The sequence below is a fragment of the Dryobates pubescens genome, chromosome 2 (genome assembly GCF_014839835.1).
Source record: "Dryobates pubescens isolate bDryPub1 chromosome 2, bDryPub1.pri, whole genome shotgun sequence".
Lineage (NCBI taxonomy): Eukaryota > Metazoa > Chordata > Aves > Piciformes > Picidae > Dryobates > Dryobates pubescens.
The window spans coordinates 13,379,670-13,402,302 of NC_071613.1; the positions used below are offsets into that span (position 1 = coordinate 13,379,670).

Consider the following 22,633-nt stretch of genomic DNA (forward strand, 5'->3'; position numbering starts at 1 on the left):
GGAGGCCCTGGCGCCAGCGGGGCTGTGCCCAGGCCGACTGGCGGGTCGGGTGCTGTCAGGTTCGGTGGGCCGAACGGCTGGCAAGGCTGGGGTTTGTTTCCACCCGAAATAAATAAAGAATACGGATCCATCGGCTAGATCAGGGGGATGTAAGGATGATATAAATCGTGGAGATACAGCGATCACAGCTCTGCCAAGGTAGCAGGAAACCTCCCAAGGCCCTGCCGAGAAAAGGCAGCAGGCAGCCTGGAAGCCGGCTCCGCAGACTGTGCAGCAGCCCAAGCGAAGCATGCTGCCTTCCTTGCGCTTGGGGCAGCGAGGAAATGAAGCCTGCTAGCAAAGAGTGGAGCAGGAGGGATCAGGAGGAGCATGGGAAGCTGCCCGGATGTGTTCAGTGGTGTAGCAGAAAGATGTTAGCACAACCAGATCATTAATGTAGCTGCGACTAACTCAGTGTTTACTCTAAAAACTGTAATTGGCTAGGTGCTGTGTCACTTTGTCCATTAGCTGTATTGATACTTTTCTGTTAGTTTGCAATTTAAAATACCATGTTGTGTAGAAGAAAAGGATTCCAATTCAAAATCTTTTGTATTATAGAGCAGCAATATTGTCTGTGCTCCTGCAGAGTACCTGGATTCTAGAAACCTTCCTGCCTCAACCACAGAATCTCCTTTGTACAAATTTGTACTGGACCTTGTTTCTTCATATCACTTTTGGCAACTGACATTGCCATGGAGTGTTTTGATGTGTGTAAAGTCCAGTTTTCTGAGTAAGAATTTACAGGCCTTTTTCAGAAGGGCTCTGCCATGTGAGGGTGAGTAAATAATAAACTGGCTCAGATTCATGTCATCCAGTACCCTGGTTCAACTGTGGTCAGTAACAAAGCGTCAAGGTAATAGTACAAGGCAGAACAGTTGTTTGCAGCATTTGAACATTAAACCTCATTATCATACCTTAATATGACATTTAATAAACCTATGTGAGGATATCAGAATTCTCCCCTTCTTATTGAATCCTGTGTATGACCAGCATTTCAGTTCCTAAGTATTCTGTTACTAAGAGTTAACTCACTCGACTAGCTTGACAATAAACTGTTACTTAGCACCATGTCTTTAACAGTGTCTACTTCTTTGTCCATCTTTTATAATATGTACCTTGTGTGAATATCTCATTGATCATTTGTGTTCCCCAAGTGTGTCACTTTCTGCAACATTTCTGATCTTCTATTATGTCAGTGCCTTAATTTCACTCTCCAGCTTGCTCCACTTTATTGTTATTATAAACCTCCACTTTAAGTTCTTATGTTAAAAGCATGTTCACATTTTGCTTGTTACTTTTAACTTCCTGTGTTATACATGAGCAAGAGTCTTTGTTGATTCTTATGTAAACTTAACCAACTGATCTTGTTAATTGGTATCAGTTACTTTAGTAGTACTTCAGTGCAGGAGAGATGGGAGAATTGCTTTGTAACTGTAGACACAGTTAAGATTCTTCATGTACAGGAGGACTACTCTCACAGTTCAGTTTATTTAGAATGGAAAAGACCTCTCAGGATCAAGCCCAACCTTCTACCAAACACTTTCATGACCACTAGACTATGCTCCCAAGTGCCACATCTACTCTTTTTGATACCTCCAAAATATCCCCCACTCTTTAACCCCAGCTAAGTGAAATAGTTCTCTTTTATGTCAAACACTGGGGACAGCTGTATATGTTACTAAGTGGGTAGATTATCAACTATGAAATACTTTAAATTGTAGGGAATGCTGGGCAGTTGCAGTGGTATACTTGTATATACATATTGACTGCAGGCTACTTGTTATTGACCAATAAAGGCAATGGCATGCAAGAAGTATGTGATCTTGTTTCTCTTCACATCTCCCTCTCTTGCCTTTGTCTTTATGACCACAGTCACTGTTACTTTTTATATTGGTCTTTTAGTAAAAATAAGCTTGATAACCTTGTAGTGATGGAAAATTACCAAGCAGCTCTGTCTTCACAAGCAATTGGACCAAAAAATTAGGCTGGGCATTAAGCCATATGAAATATTAATGTCAAGAGGAAAATCAGTTGTCTGTCATTTCTACAGTTATCATAAAACATGCTTGAATGTATTTACTTCCACATTGCAAATTGTGATCAAATTCACCTCTAAATTGTATGACTTGGGCTTTCTTAGAGCTTTTTTATCAGCCAACATCAGCAGTGGCAAATGGGTATTGCCTCATTTTATAGGATGTGAAATACAAAAATGTCACCATACAAAAATGTCAATGCGATGCTGCATGCTACAGCCACAATGCTGGGCCTGGAGAAGGTGTGTGGCACTGGTGGGATGAGTCAGTGCATTGCCATAGTGTGTGAATGTTTCCTCAACCTCAGGATGGGCTGGACTGTAAGAATAGAATAGACTAGACTAGAATAGAATAGAATAGAATAGAATAGACCAGACCAGGTTGGAAGAGACCTTCAAGATCATCGCGTCCAGCCCATCAACCAATCCAACCCACCTAAACAACTAAACCATGGCACCAAGCACCCCATCAAGTCTCCTCCTGAACACCTCCAGTGATGGTGACTCCACCACCTCCCCAGGCAGCCCATTCCCATGGGCAATCACTCTCTCTATAAAGAACTTCTTCCTAACATCCAGCCTAAACCTCCCCTGGCACAGCCTGTGGCTGTGTCCTCTAAAAGTGGCAGGATGTCCAAGGTATGTTGGGCAAAGAGGCACCAACGTTATTCATCGCAGTACTATGGAAGAAACCTGTTTCTGCCTTCATGTCCTTTCACAATGTGATGAGAATATTAGACTGCTCTAGATGGGGGCTGAAAGTGAAAGGCTTGCATATTTTTCAGGAATTACTCAGCAGTAACTAAGCTTGGATCTCAGGCCCTGTATGATGAAGCCTGTGGAAATGAGAGCATGGAGAGCAAAAATCAGTAATCATGAGGATAATATAAGCAGTGCCTCTAATGGAGCTAGCAGTGATGATTGCTAACTCTTGTATTCAAAAGAGGTCTTAAAAAGCTGTCCAGAGTTGTGCTTTGACATGCACAAAAAGGCAGAATCCTTCACTTTGATTGTTGCTTCTGCAGAGCACCTATTCATTTTGGAAGCAGCTTCAGTATTTTCCCCTTTAGAAATTCAAAACTAAAAAAATGTGGCCATTTGATAAACCAGCAAGAAGACTCTCTCACATTACCTCTCTCTTCTTGGCTGCATTTTTTATTGTCTTTATCCACTGAGAAGCTGTGCTGAACAAAAAACATGGGTGTGAAAAACAGAAGAGAGAAAAGTTCTATTTGTGTTTCTCCTGTACATGACCATTGTGACTTCTGCTGTTATTTTGCCACATTAGATCTCTAAAACTATAAACGTGATGGATGTGAAGAAGGGGCAATCCTGAGTGCAAGGCACACTTCTGAGCCGGACATACTTTGTTTCACAAGCATCTGTAGTTAAAACGTAGCAGCAAGTGAAAGCTGAGCTAGTGAAAGGCAAGAATGGCCTTGTTGTGAACCCTGGATTTTCGGTAGTTCGGTGTGAAACCCTTCATTTGCCTGTGCTTTCCTCAGCGAGACTACGGGTAAGCGAGCTTACCACAGGTTTAACCTCAGACCCTCAGGAGGTCATGGGGAGAGATGACATCTGGCTTGGTAACATTCACTTCTCCCAAGCACAGATGTGAACTTAGCGAGGCGGGAGCAGCAAGGTGGATGCTTGGATTTGTTACATCCTTACCCATGGTGGGGGTTGGTATTACACCTTTTATGCGCTGTGGTAATGGTCCTTTGCTAGGGAAAAACACAATTCATAATCACTGAGTAGTGTGTCCAGCTCTGGAGTTATCAGCACAGGAAAGACATTAACCTGTTGGAGCTGGTACAGAAGAGGGCCACAAAAATTATTAGAAGGCTGGAATATGAAGATGGGCTGATAGTGTTGGGGTTTAGCCTAGAGAAAAGAAGACTCCAGGGAGACCTTATTGTGACTTTTCAGTACTTAAAGGGGCCTCTAAGAAAGATGGGGACAGACTTTTAGGCAGGGCCTGTTGCAACGAGACAAGGGCTAAAGGTTTTAAACTAGAAGACGGCAGATTTAGATATATTGTTTGTTTGTTTACAATGAGGGTGGTGAAACACTGGGACAGGTTGCCCACAGAGGTGGCAGAAGCCCTATCCTTGGAAACAGTCAAGGCCAGACTGGACAGGGCTTTGAGCAATCCGATTTGATTGATTTGATTGAAGATGTCCCTGCACAATGCAGGGGAATTGGACTGGGTGACCTTTATAGCTCCCTTCCAACGCAAGACATTCTATGATTCTATGAAATAAGGGGCAGAGACCTCCCCTCTTACCCCTCCAGGACAGAGAGAGCCCTCTTGTAAGAGGGACCCTGAAAAGAGCCGGATCCGCAGCCGGCCGGGGGTCTCCACTGCGCGGGCTCGGGATGGGGAATCAGGTTCAGGATCGGGATGCCGCCGGGAGAGAGGGAGGGTCTGGGCGCTGCTCTCCTCCCGCCGTGGCGGCGGGGCCGGGCTGGGCCGGTCCCTCCCCCGCCACATCGCCCTCCCGCCGGCGCTGCTGACGTGTCTGCTCCCTCCCCGCCGCCGGCGCCCGCCAACATGGCCGCAGCCCCGCCGCCGGACCCCCGGCTGCTCCTTGCCCTGATGCTGCTTTTGCCCCCGCCGCCTTCCCTCCTAGCCGCCGCCGCCGGGCCCGACCTGGGCCGCCGCTTCGCCGAGCGCAAGCGCTGCGCCGACCCCGAGTGCAGCAGTGAGTGGGGGGCGGCGGGGACATGCCGAGCCCCGCCCGGGAAGCTGGGGGTGGCGGGAGACCCCTGCCCGGGGAGTTCGTCGGGGTGACGGGGGAATCCTGCCCGTTCTCTGGCGCTCGGCACAGCCGGGAGGCCGCCTGGCTGCTGCTGGAAGTTGCTGCTGGGAGAGATGCAGCCGTCGCATGTCTCACGGGTGCATTTCCCAAAGTCCTCCCCGCACCCCGTGCTCTGGCACGGAAACCGGGGGCGAATCGGGAAAATGGTAACGCGGCGCCGGCGCGCCTCGCTCCCAGCTCCTCGACCAAGTTTTCAGAGCTCCCACAGCTCCTTCGGAATTTTCTGTCCTCCAAAAACCTTCCCGTAATCCACCCGCTCTCCGGGTGCTGTTTATTCGTTAGGACACGGTGTCATCTCCCCGGCTCGCTTAATACTGATAATTAGCTTCGTAGCATACTTCTGAAATGTAATTCGCCAGGGCTTTGTCAAACGCTTGGTTTGCTCGGTGAGCTTGGGGATTTGTTTTGTTGTTTGTTTGTTTGTTTGTTTGTTTTTAATAATTTAGTTATACTTAAGTTCCTATCTCTTGACTCAATCTGGAAAATAAGCTGGTGCGCAGCGGGGGTGAAGGTGGTTATTTTGCAGCCAGTTAGCAAGGACTCCTTTCATGAAACAGTTTTATTATTATATATATATATATATATATTTAATAGCAATAATATTTTTGTTTTGTTTGGACAGTGTTGATGTGCCGGGGGAAGGCGATGCAGGATTTTAAGGGTCCTGACTGTCGCTTTGTGAATTTTAAGAAGGGAGAAGCGGTGTACGTATATTACAAACTAATAGGAAAATCGACTGAGCTCTGGGCTGGAAGTGTAAGTACTGTGAAGCATTTCTTCTACTTGCTCTCCTTAGTGCTTTCTGTCGGTAAGCTTTTCTCCTCCCTTTTGCCTCCTAGGAGAACGCTTAAGCGTTTGAACATAGCTAAGTAACATGCTGAATGCCATTTTGTCCTCCTGAGATCAGCGTGAAATGGGATGTGGTTCGATCAAACCGAAGGCATTATTAAGTGCTGTGCAAAAACGGCAATGCTAATGTGTGCTAAAACTGTTAGAAAACTGCCTTTGTCTTGGCAACCTCCCGTTGCAGCACTTGGAGGGCTGGCCCGTGAGCCTGCCTGGAAGCTGAGCCTCCTTTCCCATCTAGGCAGGCTTAAGTTTACCCTTTATGTGCCCTTAGGTTTACCGCTGACATGGTCTCCTCCTGCACTCCGTGTAATCCTGCTGAAGGTTGATGGATGTACACGTTTTAAGTGCATTTCTTTGCCTAACATTCAGTTGCTGTCTTCCCCTTTTTATCTAAGCTGCATGCAGACTTGAAGGGGGGAAAAAAGTGAAAAAAGCTCTCTTTGAGCTTTAGTAACTTGCTGGCCTTATCCAAGTGGTTGTCCACTTTGGGAAATCAAGAGAGGGTTAATGAGAAAAGAGGGTCCCCATATGTGCAGTTGTTTCACAGAAGACTCCTCTTGGTTTTCATGATAAACCCCTTGTTTGCCTGACAGTAGCAGAGCTCAGATACCCTGGAGGATGAGCAATTTTTGTGGACTTCCCTGGAAAATGCTGGCAGTATGAAGACTGCTTAGATCCCATCCCTGTGGCCCATGCTTCTTCTGCCTACCTTTTTACGTCCAAATAATCTATTTGAAAATAATTTCTTACTCTTGCCTTCCCCAGTGCTCTAGGCTGCTTTGAAGCAACACCTGGGTGTTGACTGTGGGACTAGTGGTTTAAATGGAAAGCAGGATGCATCACTTTCTCTAACCTGTTCAGCCTGGGTGTGGACAGCCAAGCTCTCAGCAGGAGCTGAATCCAATTAGAATGATACAGAACAGAGCAGAAAATCGTGGCACGTGGTTAAAGAAAAGTTTATAATTGTATCATGCTGGTAATTCCCTTCTGACATGTACTGTGCCAGAAATAATCTGGTTAACTAGCCAGTACAGGTTTCCAGGGCTGTGAGTTGTTGGGACACGGAGTAGCAACATGGGGCCAATTTTGCATCTTCTAACAAGGTGTATTGCAGGCTGCAAGATCAGACAGCAGGTCTGAGATAATTGCTGAGTTAATATTCACTATATTCTTTTAATAGGAAGCTCCTGCAACAGATAGGTGTGTCTCCAAGTTAAAAGGATGTTTGCATTGAGTTTAACAAGTAAGAGCTGAAGTTGGCAGGTCTAAAAAGAATTGCAAAACTCCCATTATATTTGTTGTCATTTTAAAACTGTGTTACATTGTTTTCTGTGTCCTTTTTAAGGCAGTGATGACACACTGGTTGGTGCCTATGTTTCCTTTCCCCCCCCCCCCCCAGTCTGATTTACTGCTTCTGCAGCAAATAACAACACTGCAACAGCCAATGTGCCGACGCTGAAGCAGGGTCAGAGGTGCCCACCCTTGTGTTGTTGAGTAGGGCACTGGCACATCTGACACTCTCTGTGCTGGGGTCTCTCCTGCAGCGTAACTTCCCATGCCAGTGACTTGATTTATGCAGAGCAGCCGTGCCTGCTGCGTGCAGCCGTGGAGCTAGCGGGAGGCTGCTGCTTGCTAATTAAAAACAGGCTACCTAGTGAGGGCTGCGAGCAAGCAGATTCCAGCAGAAGGCATGGTGCCTTCTGCCCCAGCCCTTTTGGGACCTCATCGTGTGGTTTGTGTGCTCACATGTAGCATTTGATCCCTTGCATCTACCCAACAGGCTTTTTACTTGCATTCCCCAAAGTTTTGGGGGAAATTATTTATTAGGGCAGAATGAAAACTAACAGCTCGATTGGAATGTGCTGCCCGGGGAGGTGGTGGAGTCACCATCATTGGAGGTGTTCAGGAGGAGACTTGATAGGGTGCTTGGTTGCATGGTTTAGTTGATTAGGTGGGTTGGATGCAATGATTTTAAAGGTCTCTTGCAACCTGGTCTATTCTATTCAGAACAAGAGGACACAGTCTCAGGCTGCGCTGGGGGAGGTTTAGACTGGAGGTTAGGAGGAAGTTTTACACAGAGAGAGTGATTGCCCATTGGAACGTGCTGCCCGAGGAGGTAGTGGAGTCACCATCATTGGAGGTGTTCAGGAGGAGACTTGATAGGGTGCTTGGTTGCATGGTTTAGTTGGTTGGGTGGTGTTGGATGATAGGTTGGACACAATGATCTTGAAGGTCTCTTCCAACCTGGTCTATTCTATTCTATTCTATTCTATTCATCAGGTAGGGGCAGAAGTTAGGGGAATGAGAAGACTGGCTGGGGGGAAGGTGTGGATCTCATAAATACTTAAAGGATAGATGTCAGGAGGATGGGACCAGCCTTTTATCAGTGGTGCCCAGTGACAGGACAAAGGGTAATGGGCACAAACTCAAACATAAAAAGCTCCATTCAAACTTGAGGAGGAAATTCTTTAATTTAAGGGTGACAGACAGGCTGCCCAAAGAGGTGGTACAGTCTCCTCTCTGGAGACATTCAAAACCCACCTGGATGTGTTCCTGTGTGACCTTTAGGTGAACCTGCCTTGGCAGAAGGTTTGGACTTGATGATCTCCAGAGGTCCCCTCCAACCCCTACCATTCTATGTGGTTCTGTGTATGAGAAGCTTCAAATATGGCAACCTGGGGCTTATTTCAAACAAGTTGTAAATACAGGCTCTAATCCAGTAATCAATTTTGAGGAGCCAGGAGAAATACAATAGTATTTCTGACCTGAAGGGAGATGATCTGATAGGAAAGGAGCATAGAGAAGTCTACAGCAGTTGGGTCCTGTTTCTATTTGCCTTTGCTTTTCTAATTCACTCCACCCTTTTCAAGCTATTGTTGATTTTTATTGCCTTGTGCCAGCAAACATGCTGTATTAAAGAAAAGAAGCAGATTGGGTTTTTTATGATCCCAGTCTTGTATACTTCATTGCTTGCAGAATTCCCATGGAGCTCAGTGAGTGTTTTGCATGTGGGAAAAATCCTAGGATTGAGTGATAATATATACCTTATATATTACCTGGCATGCAATTTTTAGCAGAGCTGTCTAAACCTCAGTAATAAAGCAAAGCCAAATGCTGTGATGATTATTTAGTAGTGAATTTCTGTTGTGAATGTCACAAATACATCTGTTCCAGGAAAGTACTTGATTATTCTTTGTTTTCCCCACAAACCAAAATGTGCAGCAGACCTGGTACTATCATTGGCCACTGCACTGTGTCCTGTACTTCAGTCTCTTCTTCAGCATCCACCTGAAACATTACACCATCAAGTTGTGTTATGTTGACTTGGCTGTGCATTTCTCCTGCCTTCATCTCTAGCAGGATCCAGAACTCTTGAAACTGCTTCAGATAATTCAGGAGAAAAGCCACTGTGATTTAACATAATATTTCAGCAAAGTCTGTTTAAATTACTGCTGCAGAAAACTGTTGCTTTATTGTATGGCAAAGAGCTGGACTTAATTCCTTTGATTTGAGGTTGAGAAAACTCCTATTCTATTCTATTCTTGGCCTCACATTACAAGAAATGGACTTGGCTGCTGATCATGGCTGTTTGGGCTGTGTTTGTTGTTTTGTTCTGGGGTGTTTTACAAAAAATAATCTTACACATAAGGCAATAACAGAGAGGATATGAAGGGTAAATTTAAGGAGTAAGAGAGAAAGAGTATGTCTGGAAGACCCAGAAGATCAAGGCATTTTTTCCTGTTTTGTCTTAGCAGTGCTTTCAGCAAAGACAGACCAAACCAACTCTTCTTTGATCACAGATTCATACAATGGTTTAGGTTGGAAGGGACTGTAAAGATCACCTAGTTCCAATACCCCTGCCATGGGCAGGGACACCCTCCACTAAACTAGGTTGATCAAGGCTTCATTCAACCTGGCATTGAACCCCTCCAGGGAGGGAGCATCCTGCAACCTGTTCAGAGTCTTACCACCCTCACTGGAAAGAATTTCTTCCTAATATCCAGTCTAAATCTCCCCTTCTCAAACTTAAATCCATTCCCCCTCATGCTATCACTCCAAGCCCTCCTTCCCCAGCTTTCCTGTAGGCCTCCTTCAAGTACTGGAAGGCTGTCTTCTCTTCTCCAGGCTGAACAGCCTCAACTCTCTCAGTCTGTCCCCACAGGGGAGGTGCTCCAGCCCTCTGATCATCTTTGTGGTCCTCCTCTGGACCTGCTGTGACAGTTCCATGTCCTTCTTGTGCTTGCAGCCCCAGAACTGGGTACAGTACTCCAGGTGGGGTCTCACAAGAGCACAGTAGAGGGGCAGAATAGCCTGTCTCGTTCTGTTGGTCACACTTTGACACAGCCAAGGACACAGGCTGCATTCTTTGTTCTGCAGTTTTGGGTATCTGTGGATGTGGTTTTCAAGATCAAAAACATTCAAATGTCTTTCCCAGCTGTCAGTTTTGTGTCACTGAACTAGGTTGTATGGTCTGACTTCTTGGTCAGTGGTGGTTGATGTGTCTGCCTCAGCTGGCTGCCGCACTGGTGGGGAGAGATGCTGTACACATGGCTACATGTTTCATCCACCCACGGCATTTTAGCTAGGGAGGGAGTGAAAATGAAGGATGCACTTTTTTCTCTCTTACTTACTTGGCATTTGTAGTGCCTTTCCTCTGTTGTGTCTGTAGAGAATGAAGAATGTTTCCTTTATTTGCACAATGAGGCATTTTTTCCCTTACAAGAGAGGAATTGTAGGAAGAGGAGTAGATGAAATTTTGGGCACGCAGCTCCCATATGGCTCACAAACCACATAAGTGGCAAACTGGGTCACTGCAGAGGACTTGTATGGTCAGCAGCTTGCATTGCACTGAGTGAGTTTCAAGTTGTGATGTCTAATTATCATAGGAGTCACAGAGATTAGCCTGGAAGGATGCTACATCAAAGCTTTGGCTCTAATTTTCAGAAAGATCATGTAAAACTGAGACTGAAGTTTGTAGAGAGAAACAGGCTGGTTCAGAATAAAACTGTTGTGTACAGCACAAGGTCAAGCTACAAATTTGACTTGTCTAGTTGATTTTTCCATTCCCAGTAATTCCTAATAATACACCTGCATACACATCTCTCTTCCATATGACTCTGTGTTCGCAAAAGGCGAGGAGGTAATAGATGATTTTTTTTTTTTTATGTGTAATGAACTTCAGAAATATCAACTATGGGAGGTAAGGTTTGAACAAGAAAAGGTTCAAAAAGGAAAGCCTATGATGTATCAGTGCTTAATTCACTTGCATTACAAAAATAAACCCTCCAGAAAAGTACTAGTACTTGCTATTCACTGCATACAACTTTCTTCTTTTTTACTATGCCATTGTAAATCCAGAAAACTTCTGCCCAAGTTAACCTGTTGCAGTGGTATCAGTACAGCAACACGTATTTAGATGTCCTTAATTGTTTTGACATAACTGGTTTCCTTTTTAGTTTGTTCTTTGAGTGCTCTTCCCAAACAAACTCTTGGAGGAAATTGGCAACTGTCATCTTCCTCCTGTTAACAGAACGTTGAGGAAATGGCTGATAGTTTTTTGCTGTTGTTTTGGTTGTCTAGGAAGCCTGTACCTTTCTAGGTGTGTCCACCAGGTCTAATTGCCTGGATTATCTAATCTGCATAGTGATAGCATGCTATTAATATTGGCTTTTTGGCAGCTGCTGTCAGGATTCTTGAGTGAGAGCACTACTATGTAGATCTTATCTGGTGAGTGATAAGAGATTTCTTGTCTTCTGCTGTTTGGCTTGGCGTAGCACATTGACTTGCTTGAAAACAGCCATCTGCAACTGATTTCTTGTTTGTACCAGTTGCTGAAGAGCACCAGTGCATTTGCAAAGGGGGTATATTTTCCACACAGGTTTTAAAATAGATTATTACCTCAGGTACAATTTTGCTTTTTCCTAAAATCTGCTTCAAGAATATATATTTTTTTTTAAATTTCCCCTCAAGTACAAAGTGTGCACATTTCAGGCTACAAACCTTGTGTGGGGACTGAAGGAGTTGGGGCTGTTCAGTCTGGAGAAGAGAAGGCTCCAAGGCGACCTAATTGTGGCCTTCCAGTATCAGAAGGGGGCTACAAGAAGGCTGGGGAGGGACTTCTCAGGATCTCAGGTAGTGATAGGACTAGGGGGAATGGAATGAAGCTGGAGGTGGGGAGATTCAGGCTGGATGTGAGGAGGAAGTTCTTCCCCATGAGAGTGGTGAAGCCCTGGAATGGGTTGTCCAGGGAGGTGGTTGGGGCCCCGTCCCTGGAGGTGTTTAAGACCAGGCTGGATGAGGCTCTGGCCAGCCTGATCTAGTGTGGGGTGTCCCTGCCCATGGCAGAGGGGGTGGAACTAGATGATCCTTGTGGTCCCTTCCAACCCTGACTGATTCTATGATACTATGTAAATCTTATTAGTCCAAGATCCTCTTCTGCTTACTCCTTGAGAAAATACTTGAAGCCTAAGTGGTGCCAGTGAGAGTGCACAATAGTTAAGCAGATGAGCCAGAATACCTGGGCTTCACTCCCATCTTTCCTGATAATTCCTTGTAAGCCAGGCTTTAAAACATGAAGAGTAAAACTTAGGAACTTCACAGGAGTGTTGTGAAGTCTTAAGTATAAAACCTCAATGAAAACTCCTGTATAAATGGGGCATTGCTACTAATCCTTCTCTTTTTTTTCCACATTGTTAATTAAGAAATTCTCTGTGTTTGTTTCTAGCCTCTGCAGTTAGGATTTTAACAGTCACAGGATTTTAAAAGCTTATTTACTGTCTTTTTGTTTGTTTTCTGGCAGGTTGGAAGTGATTTTGGATATTTTCCAAAGGATTTACTTGAAATAAATCATAATTACTCCAACGAGGAGCTAGAATTGCCAACAGACGTAAGTCTTACTTGTTGTTTTTTAATTGGGCTCCTTAGTGTTTCTTACCTCAGCATTCAGAGAAATCCCTGAGGGGGAGAATGGGACTGTCAGGGATCCTTAGTTGCCTTTTGTCAGGGATCCTTAGTTACTTTTTGTTAGTAAGCAGCTACATATGTGCAGAGATCCATATGTATGTTGGGGAGTGGAGTGTTTGTACAGCTGTGTATGTGGATGGGTGTGTAAGCATCAGCCCAAAGTGTGAGCATCTGTTTTTTCTTTTCTTGACTATTCTGGTTTTCTCCTAACAAAACCTGTTTGGATTGAGCTCTAGAAATGCTGCTGGCTGGTTTGCACATGAACTGTTTGGTATGTATTCAGAATTGGTTCTTTTCCCAAACTTCAGAGGTTTCAAGTACTATCAGAAGCAAACAAAACCTGATACATTTAGCCCTTTGATTACAGAACTAGCCCTTCAGCCCTTACACACATACATGGCTTTAAAATGCACTAGTAGCTGGTAACCTCAGCAGTGTGAGTGAGGCCTGTTTGTGGACACAGCTTCAGAACCCTATAGGATTTTCAACTGGAGAGACCTTTACGATCATTGAGTCCAACCATTCCCTAACAACCAAGTCTGGTGCTAAACCATGTCCATCAGCACCTCTGTGTCTTTAAAACACCTCCAGGGATGGGGATTCAGCTGCCTCTCTGAGGAGCCTGTTGCAGTGTTTGAGAACCCTTCCAGTGAAAAATTTCTTCTAATAGCCAACCAATACCTCCTCTTGTGCAACTTGAGGCCATTTCCTCTTGTAGTATCATTTGTTACTAAGGAGAAGAGACCAACACCCATCTTGCTACAACCTCACAGAGACTGAGAAGGTCTCCTCTCAGCTTCTTTTTCTCTAGACTAATGAACCCTTCACCAGCTTCATTACCTTTCCCCAGACCTGCTCAAGGACCTCAGTGTCTTGCATGTAGTGAGGGGCCCAAAAGTGAACACAGTACTCAAGGTGTGGCCTCACCAGTGCTGAGTACAGGGGGACAATCACTTCCCTCCACCTGCTGGCCACACTGATACAAGCCAGGGTGCTGCTGGCTTTCTTGGTCACCTGAGCACACTGCTGGCTTGTGTTCAGGTGGCTATGAACCAGCACCCCCAGCACCCCATCCTTTTCTGCTGGGCAGTTTTCCAGGTACTCTGCCCCAGGCCTGGAGCATTGCATGGGGTTGTTGTGACCCAAGCATATCACCCAGCACTTGGCCTTGTTAAACCCCATACAACTGGCCTCGGCCTATTGATCCATCCTGTCCAAGTCCCTCTCTAGAGCCTTCTTACCCTCAAGCAGATCAACACTTCCTCCCAGCTTAATGTCACCTGCAAACTCAGTGTGCATTCAATCTTCTAGTCCAGATCATATGTGATGATATCAGTATCAGTTAAAGATACTGAAGAGAACTGGCCCCACTATTGAGTCATGAGGAAACTGAAGTAGCTTGCACTGCTGTCTATTCTTTTGGAATTTTTTGACAGGCACCTCCTGCTTGGCAGACTTGGTCATTTGAGGAGAGACAGCCAGAGATTGTGACAGAGAAGCTTAATGATGGTTTCCTTCTCACTGGCATTAAGCAATACACTTGTTCTTAACCTAGGATATATGTGATGAGTGAAGAGTAATACTGTCAACTCCAACGGTGCTGACTTCCAGTTTATTCCCCACTAGGAGGTCTTTGATAGGGCTAAGTCATAACCTTTTTATTTGGGTTTCTAAGAGGCATTGGGCAAAACTTCCACTAAAGAGTTTTGGTTGGGGACTCCAGAGGTTTAATTCTGCACAATTAACATAATTTATTTTGCTGCTCTATCCCTCTCTGACCAACTAAATGGATTTGATCTCATCACTACAATCAAGAAAACAGTATTTGTGACTGCATGCTGTTTTTTATTTCAGGAAACAGACTTTGTTTGCTTTGATGGTGGAAGGGATGATTTTGATAACTACAATGTGGATGACCTTTTGAAACCATTGCAAGAGACAATAGCAAATGAAGGGGAAACTGAGTCAAGTGATCCAGGGACAAAACCAGCTGGAGGAATTGAAAGGAATGAGGAGATTGAACAGGCTGATACAGTAAAGTCCTTTGATGCTTTGGAGACAGACAGTCTTGAGCTAAGCACAGAGGACAAGGAAGCCCTCACCATGACAGAGGAAGCAGATAGTTCTCTTAAAAAAGGAACTGAAAATACTGGGAGAGGCTCCAGTGTTAATAGCCACGAAGAACACACTCAGGGAGACCAAATTGCACATGAGCACTTGAAAGGAATGCTACATGGGAAACTAAAAGGGCTAGAAAGTGAAAATACCAAAAACACTAGTGTTCCTCAGGGTGAAACCAGTCAACTTGACCAAGAGAATGAAGAAGTCAATGCCTATACACTTTTGAACAGAGAGCTCTCTGTGAACTTGAAAACAAAATTTGGCTCAACTGCTGATGCTGTTGTATCAGATGATGAAGTGACTCGCCTTGTTACATCTCTGGAAGATGATCTGAATGAAGACTTGAGCGTTGATGCTCATGATGCAGAGGAGGAGCCAGACTTTGCAGATCAGTCTGCAGAAATCCCTTTGCTGTCTTTTACAGCAGAGGAAGATGTTATGTCCCCAGTGGGTTTAGACGTTGACAAGAATGATGACACTGAGTCACAAAATTATGAACCTGATGAATATGCAAAGGGTGCTACAGAGCTAAATAACCAAAGAGACAATGAGGAAGAACATGATTCAGATGCATTCATTCTTAAGGATGCCTTCAGTAAGAGCAAGATGTCTACTGACCATTTAAGTATGGACAGGTCAGAATCTAAACAAACAAAAGAGAAAAATGATGATGTGAATCTAATTAGCAAAAGAGAAGCAATAGCAACAACTCAACCTGAGGATCTCTCCAAAGAACTCCTTAGAAAAGAACCTGTAGGTACAGGAGAACTGGGTTCAAAAGTGAAAACAAACAAAACTGAACAGTTTGAAGAGCAGCTCACGGCTGATGGAACTGAATCACATACTGAAGAGCGGAAGAATACAGCTGTGCCTGATCCTCACACTTTGCCTACTCCAGGAGATAATCTGGAGTCCAAATCATTTGTTCAAAGCAAGCAAGGTGCTTTAAGACCGTCTGCTGGTGATATCAACAAGAGTCCAGAAAAAGTGCCACCTTCTCAAATAGAAGAAGGTGAGAAAAAGCTGGAGGATAACATCTCAGGAGAGGTCTTACAAAATGCTTTAAAGCACGAAAAATTATGGGAGAAAACAAAGGAGAAAGGAAGAGCTGAGAACAAGCCTTCTGTTGATGTTACAGCCAAACCAGTGCAAGAGGTCAAAAATGCATCTCAGAGTGGCTTAGGAGATCATGACCTCTTGAAAGAGAAACTGGAGCATGGAATGCCTGCTGACCTTATAAGACATGAAGAAGATTTGAAACAAACAGGGGAGACCAATCATGAAAATCCAAACCCTACCTCTCTTCGCAAAGAACCTGAAATGAAAAACATGAAAGAAACCCCCACAGGGGATGGAGACTCAAGCCATAGAGGAGCTGTTGAGCAACCTGGGCCATGGGAAAATGAGACTGAGTATTCAGAGGCAGATGTGAAAGAAGAGCTTTCAGGAACTCTTGGCAAGGTGACAGCATTTGAAGAAAGCATTGAGAAGAGTTCCCCAGAAGAAAAATCAAAAAGTACTGCACAGAATACTAATACAGAGAATCTTACTCAGCAAGGAACTGATCACACTGAGGATGTAGATCCAGACAGAAACCTTGGCACAGATTTACCAAAAGGAAGAACATTAAGAACGGAATTGCCATCTGAAGAGCCAGATGCTGAAGATGACCCTGGCCTGAAACAAGCAGAGGAAGAGCTCCTGGAAGATGAGAATGCTGCTAGTGCAAAGCTGTCACAAGCAGGGGCTGCAAATGTACAGGGTGACACGCTAAATGTTAAAAGGTCTAACCCTGAATTAGAAGTACTACGTGAAGCTGTTTTGGGAGCTGCAAATCCTACTTCTGGCACAAGAGAGGAAGCAAACTCATTTCCCAGGGAGGCTAAAAAAAACATCAGTGTGCAAGATGCAAATGAAACTGAGAGTGAAGAAGCAGAGGTACCAGTGAGCGAAGATGCTGAAGTGGATGAGATGGAACATGTCATGGAAGCTGATGATGATGAGCCTTCTGAAGCTGAGGAACCACCAGCGGTGGAAGACCACGATTCCCAGTCTCCTGAGAGAGCAGACAATGACTTTAACCAAAGGAAGGATCATCTAGAGGGGATTTCACAGAAAGACTTAAAAGAGGTGCAAAACTTGGAGCATACAAGAAATGACCACCAGCAATCTGCCCATTCCCCAGGTCCTGCAGACAGCTCAGCAGCCACCAGTGACACTGTAACAGACTTCAGCGAGGCTGTGAAGCGACTCACAATCATGAGAGATTTCCTGGATGAAAAGCGTGTGATGCGCCTACAAAAGTACCTTGGGCTTCAGCATGCCCAGAGGATAGAAGCCATGTTTCATGACATGAAGGTGGAGATGGAGCTTGCTCGGAAGGCAAGCCATGACAACGAAGACATAGAAAAATCTTTGGACCAGATACTTGAATTTTCAGAATCCAGCATTATGGACGTCGTAGGAAAAGTTCTGGATTCCAGAGTGGCAGAAAATAAAGAGGAGGTGGTGAAAGAAATGGATTTGTATGATGAGGAGAGTGCCCTGATGGATGATATTCAAGAATTAATGTATTCTCTAAGGAGTAAATATTCAGCTGCAAGTGAGAGCGTCCCACTTGCATCTCTTCCAGAACAGGAAGATGATGAGCTGCATGTTCAAGGTAGGACATTAAACCCATTAATAAAAAGATGAAATGGAAGTAAAACCCTCTCACAGACAATACTGTGTAACCCAGAGAAGCTTTACTGAAAGAGGTCCTGTGGAATCTGCTGGGGTTTTTACTTGGCTTCAAGGCATGTTTGGGGCATTGTGGTGGGTGGCCCAGGGACAAATCCTGAGAGAAAATGTTGAGCTCAGCACGTGTGTTCTTACAGGCCATGCTTTGTGTAAGGTAAGTGGGATCTGTGCATGGATATGCCTAGAAAGAGCCATACTCAGGTCATGTCATACTTCCTTCTCTCAAGAAATGGGGCTTCAGATACACTGATGTGCTGAATTTTCTGGAGGGTTCAGAGTGGTCTTCTTTTCTGAACTAGCTAGCACCTCATTATGAGAGATCCAATGATAAATGCAAAATTCAGGCACTAAATCCAGGTACCTAAAACCTCAGATGCCCCTGTCATATTTTTGCCCACATTCACAGCAGTGCCTAAGTAGAAATACTGAACTGACAGATGTTGTGATGGGGGAAGAACCAGTGGTAGAGTCTGCTAAAAGCTTCCTGGTTTTTTTCCCCTAATTAATGTGCAAGGTAGTAAGATGCAGTCTTGTCAAGGCTCCTTTTACAGTAGGAAATGTTAAATATGTGACTTTTGTGATGGTTGTGAAAGATGAAAATACTTCACAATATTTCATTGCAAGGTCAGCTGTTGGTACTTTGCATGAATTCTGCACAAACACTTCATTAGATGTTACTACAAGTTGATGTGAGAATCTATTGGAAGCAATCCAGAAGTGTTTAAAAGAGTATCAAGGAAGTTGCATCAAATGCAGTATTTCACTAGAGAACAACTGTGAGTAAGAAACACACCTTAGCTCAGGGTTTAATTCACATATCCCTGTCTGTCACAGATGGTGCAAAAGAAGCTGAATATGACAGACTATCCATCAGAAATCCAAATGCCATCAGTGAAAGCGATCAGGAATTTCAGCAGCTTGAAGATAAGAGGGCAGAACAGCCCATTCAGGAGGAGGAAGAGGAGGAAAGGGCTGATAACGTTTCACCTGAACATGAAAAGGCCAACTTCTCAGACCACAGAGAAGCTGAAGAACAGCATGATAGTGACAGAGGATCGCTGCTGGGAGATACTGCCCCTGGGTCAGTTAATTCAGGACAGAGTGCCAGCGACAACACTGCTGCAGGTAACCTTCTGAAATTGGGTTGTTTTGCTCTCTTAAAGGGGAGCATGCTTGAATGCCAAGGTTTTTCACTAATGTTGTTACGTTGCTGCAGCCCTAATGGCTTTCACTCATCCGTGGCAGTCCCTCTAGTGGCAGTATTGTCTCACTACCACTCACCTCAGCAGAGTGGTTTTTCTACTACCTCTTTGCACTCTAGAGAAATAAGAATCAGGAGCTCTCTCTTCTTGCCCTTTTTAACCTGTGACTTGGGGCTGTATTACTTTCCAGAAAAGATGGAGTGTAGTTTCTCTCAAGCAGTTCACTAATTTCTGGCTAAGGTGTTTGTTGGAGTAGGAGAAATGTATGACTGGGCTCTGCAAAGGCCTTCTCCCTCCAGGGCAAGTGTACTGAGCCATGCTGACTGCTCATTGTGCCAAGGCATCCTGTTACCATCATGTTCACCAACTTTGGTTTTGCCGAAAACTGCCTTTGACTCCATTCTCAGAGCTAAGCTTAGCTTTTTTTCCACCTCTGATTCTACTTAATCAATCTTGCTTACTGTTCCCATAGCCAAGCACTTATGAGTAGCTTCTAAGTTTTGAGGAACATTTTAAGTTGAATGCAGATATCTAATGGATTTTAAATGGCTGGTGGATTACTTACACGTTTAAGCAGTTCAGTTGTGCTTTAGACCATCTTCCATTCCTTCCTTAATGATGGATTGATACTGTCTGCCAGGAATTCCTATGAGGACTGCTAGATGTGCTGAGAAGAAGCAGGGGAGATGCTGGTAGAACCACTAGTCCCAAGAGTTGTTCTGGGGTGTTAACAACAGGCTGGGCAGGTGGTTATTTGAATATGCTGACCTTGAATTCATGTCGACAGTAGCAGTGAGAGGAAGTGACAGGCTTCAGATAGGGTACAAATAAAGATAGTTTAAAGCTTATGCCCCATTAGTGCTACTGCTGTAAAATTATTGTAAGATGCAGAATTATCGATTAGGAATCGAAGGGAGCGTGCTGTGTTGTTGACTTGCTGCTGAAGTTCCCTGTGCGCTGTCTGAGGCAGGCTTGGCAAGGTGGCTTTGTGTATCTACAGGCCTTTCTCTAACATCAGTGGCCTTTCTTAAGGACTTTAGCCTCTTCCTAAAGTATCAGCATCTTTTCTAAGGACTCTTGTCGCTTTCTGAAGCATCAGCGTCCTTTTAAAGGACTTCTGCCTCTTAAAGCATTGAGATGCTGCAGAATCCGGGGTGGGAGGGTTGTCTGCTGGCGACGGCTGAGGACGGCACGGCCGCTCCGTGAGGTAACGGCTCTCTGCTTCCTCCAGACCCCGATGAAGGCGCCAGGCGGCCCGAAGGACGCAGGCCTGAGGCAGGCACTGCCGCCTCCCCACAGGGAACCTTCAAGGAAGCGGCGCCCGCAGCCCGGGAGTTCTTGCGACAGGTGAGCGGCAGAGATGGAGATGGCGCCGGCGCCTGCGCCTGCCGGCGACGGGCGGGCGGAGCTGGGCGGAGCTGGGCGGAGCTCGGCGGCGCTCGGCGATGACGCGGACGGACGGACGGGCGGGCGCGCGCCGGGGGGCGGGGCGGGGTCACGGAGGGCTGACGTGTGCCGGGAAATTGGGCTCGCGCCGCCATGGACCCTGCGGGCGGCGGCGCCGGTGCGCGCCTCATGGAGCCCCCCGCGCGGCCGCTGCTGCAGGTGCGCGAGGTTGGAGGAGGAGGACGGAGGGGTGGCGGTGTGGCGCGCGCCGGACAGGGCCGCCCCGGGCCGCCCCGTGCAGCCCTCCCCGGTCGGTGGGAGCCGTTGGGGGCGGCGGGCGGGTGCCAAACGGCGGAGGGGCTCTGCCGGTCCAAACCGTCGGGAGGGGGGGGGGCTCGGCGCTTCGAGTGATCACCTGTCCTGCCGGGGGAGATGGGCTGAGGGAGATGTTCTGCGTCCCCAGGGGGGTCACCTCTGTGTACACCTGCCCCGCTCCCTACGTGAAGGAGCTGTTTTCCCTCGCCCCTGCCTTGCCATGTGGGGCAATCCTGCGGGAGGCAGCGGAGGCGTCTGCTGGCGTCAACACGAGCAGGGATCGCTGCCTGCCTCCCGCCGCACTCCGACGCTTGTGGGGGGGAAGAGGGTGCCTGCGAAGAGGCCAGCTTGCCCCCAGGTTGGGCTGGGCAGGGGCAAGTGTGTACCACCTTCTGAATCCCACACTTGTGTCACCTGGGGACAGGGAGGTGGCAGCGATTTCCGTGTGGCTGGGACAGGTTATTTTCCGAGCGCCATGGCTGTGTCAGCCCTGTACAGAGCTGTGCCAGGTACTCACACCTTTCCCAGGCAGCTGGTGCTCTCTGGCCTTCAAGATAGTCGTATGACGAGACACATGACCCTGTGACCAGGGTGATAGTAGAGAAGAGGTCTGAGCTGCTGTGTGTTGGATTGTTACAAACATCCAGATGTAAAACTAGGGTTTTTTCTATATTTTTCCATCCTTACAGCACTTTGGAAACACACCAAATAGCTACCAGCACTGTGTAATGCTAAATACGTGTATCAGCTTATTCTGGAGTAGCTGCTTTTTGCCAGCAGGTTGTCATGTCAGGTGTCTTCTAGATACTTGGACTTCTGAGCTGAAATGCAACCATCAAACTGCTTTGTGGTTTTCTTGGTTTTCAGTTTTCAGTTGGCAGAAAAACTGCAAGAAAGCTCTAGATGGTTCTCTGTCTTTATGAGAGGAGTAAAAAGCATTTGGCAGATTGCTTGCTTTGCCCAAGTGTTTAATGGTAACATATTCATTATTGTCAATGCTGTCGGTTTTCAGTTGGTTGCTACACTGCCTGAGGAAATTCGTCCTGGGCCTGATTTCCATGGACTTCCATGGGAGCCTGTTATTATCACTGCCTTAGTGGGAATTGCCACACTTACTATAATTTTCTGGAGAACCTGCCTTTCAGTGAGTATACTTCATGCTTGCAAGCCTGCTGCTCTTTCACTTGCTGCTCAGTGTCTGTATGGTTAAACACTTTCAGTGTTAACTGAGATCGAAGCAATATCATAGAACTGTTAGGGGTTGGAAGGGACCTCAAGGATCATCCAGTTCCAACCCCCTGCCGTGGGCAGGGACATCTCACACTTGATCAGGTTGCGCAGAGGCACATCCAGCCTGCCCTTAAAAACCTCCAGGGATGAGGCTTCCACCACCTCCCCGGACAACCTGTTCCAGTGTCTCACCACCCTCATGGGGAAGAATTTCTTCCTAATATGTAGTCTTTTGTGTCCTTACTTTTTCCATTCAGGGCATTAACATGAAGGCTTAGTAGCTAAAGTAAGTTGTACTTTTCTTCAAGCTAAGAAGTGTTTCTTTTAAGCTGTTAATTGAGGTGGTTGGGGTTTTTTTTTAGCAGCTGGCAGTTTCAAAAGCAAAATAGGGGAGTATTATGTAAATCAAGAAGGCTGAGGAAAGGGTCAGCATATCTTTGAAATGAGAAGCTTTCCATGTGCTTGAGCCTGTTGCTGACTATTTCCAAAACAAGCAGTTAATCCCTTCCCCTTCATGTTGTCCAGTGGCTTGCGGGCACTGCATTTAGAAACCTAAACACCTGATCTTAATTCTCACTGGAGAGCCCTTTCCTCACTTTTCTTCTCATTTGTCCTCCTCTTTTTCTGCATGGACAGTTTCCCGTGCAAGAAAAGTGCTCTCAAGTATCCCAGTGCAGCTCCTTGGGAATAGAGAGATGAAAATCAAGGAGGGCAGTTTATTTAAAGCTGTCAAATTCAGTGATGAAAGACTCTGGAAGTCTGTGGAATCCTTTCCTTGACAAAAATAACTAAAAAATATTATTAGTAACAATATTGGTAATTTTTTTTCCCCCTTGCTTAGTTTTGGTACTGAATACTCTAGGTCAGTTTCAAATATGAAATAGTCTTAGCAGCATGAGAAGAAAGCTTCTGGAATTCTTCTTTAATGGTGT

The 22,633-nt window shown here is 45.7% G+C and overlaps 1 protein-coding gene across 2 annotated transcripts in view; it reads left to right on the forward strand.

The window, feature by feature from the left end:
• Positions 1 to 4,619: 4,619 nt before the first annotated feature.
• Positions 4,620 to 22,633, forward strand: part of MIA3 (MIA SH3 domain ER export factor 3) — a 30,192-nt gene continuing 12,178 nt past the window's right edge. The window contains exons 1-7 of one of the 2 annotated variants that reach the window (XM_054170282.1): positions 4,620 to 4,779; positions 5,519 to 5,652; positions 12,545 to 12,631; positions 14,563 to 17,491; positions 18,403 to 18,693; positions 20,002 to 20,117; positions 21,484 to 21,615. In XM_054170282.1, coding sequence (XP_054026257.1) covers positions 4,629 to 4,779; positions 5,519 to 5,652; positions 12,545 to 12,631; positions 14,563 to 17,491; positions 18,403 to 18,693; positions 20,002 to 20,117; positions 21,484 to 21,615 — 3,840 coding nt within the window. In that variant the 5' untranslated portion in view covers positions 4,620 to 4,628. Of the gene's footprint in view, positions 4,780 to 4,807; positions 5,283 to 5,518; positions 5,653 to 12,544; positions 12,632 to 14,562; positions 17,492 to 18,402; positions 18,694 to 20,001; positions 20,118 to 21,483; positions 21,616 to 22,633 lie in introns of those variants that run through there. The other variant, XM_054170274.1, reaches the window with a different exon arrangement.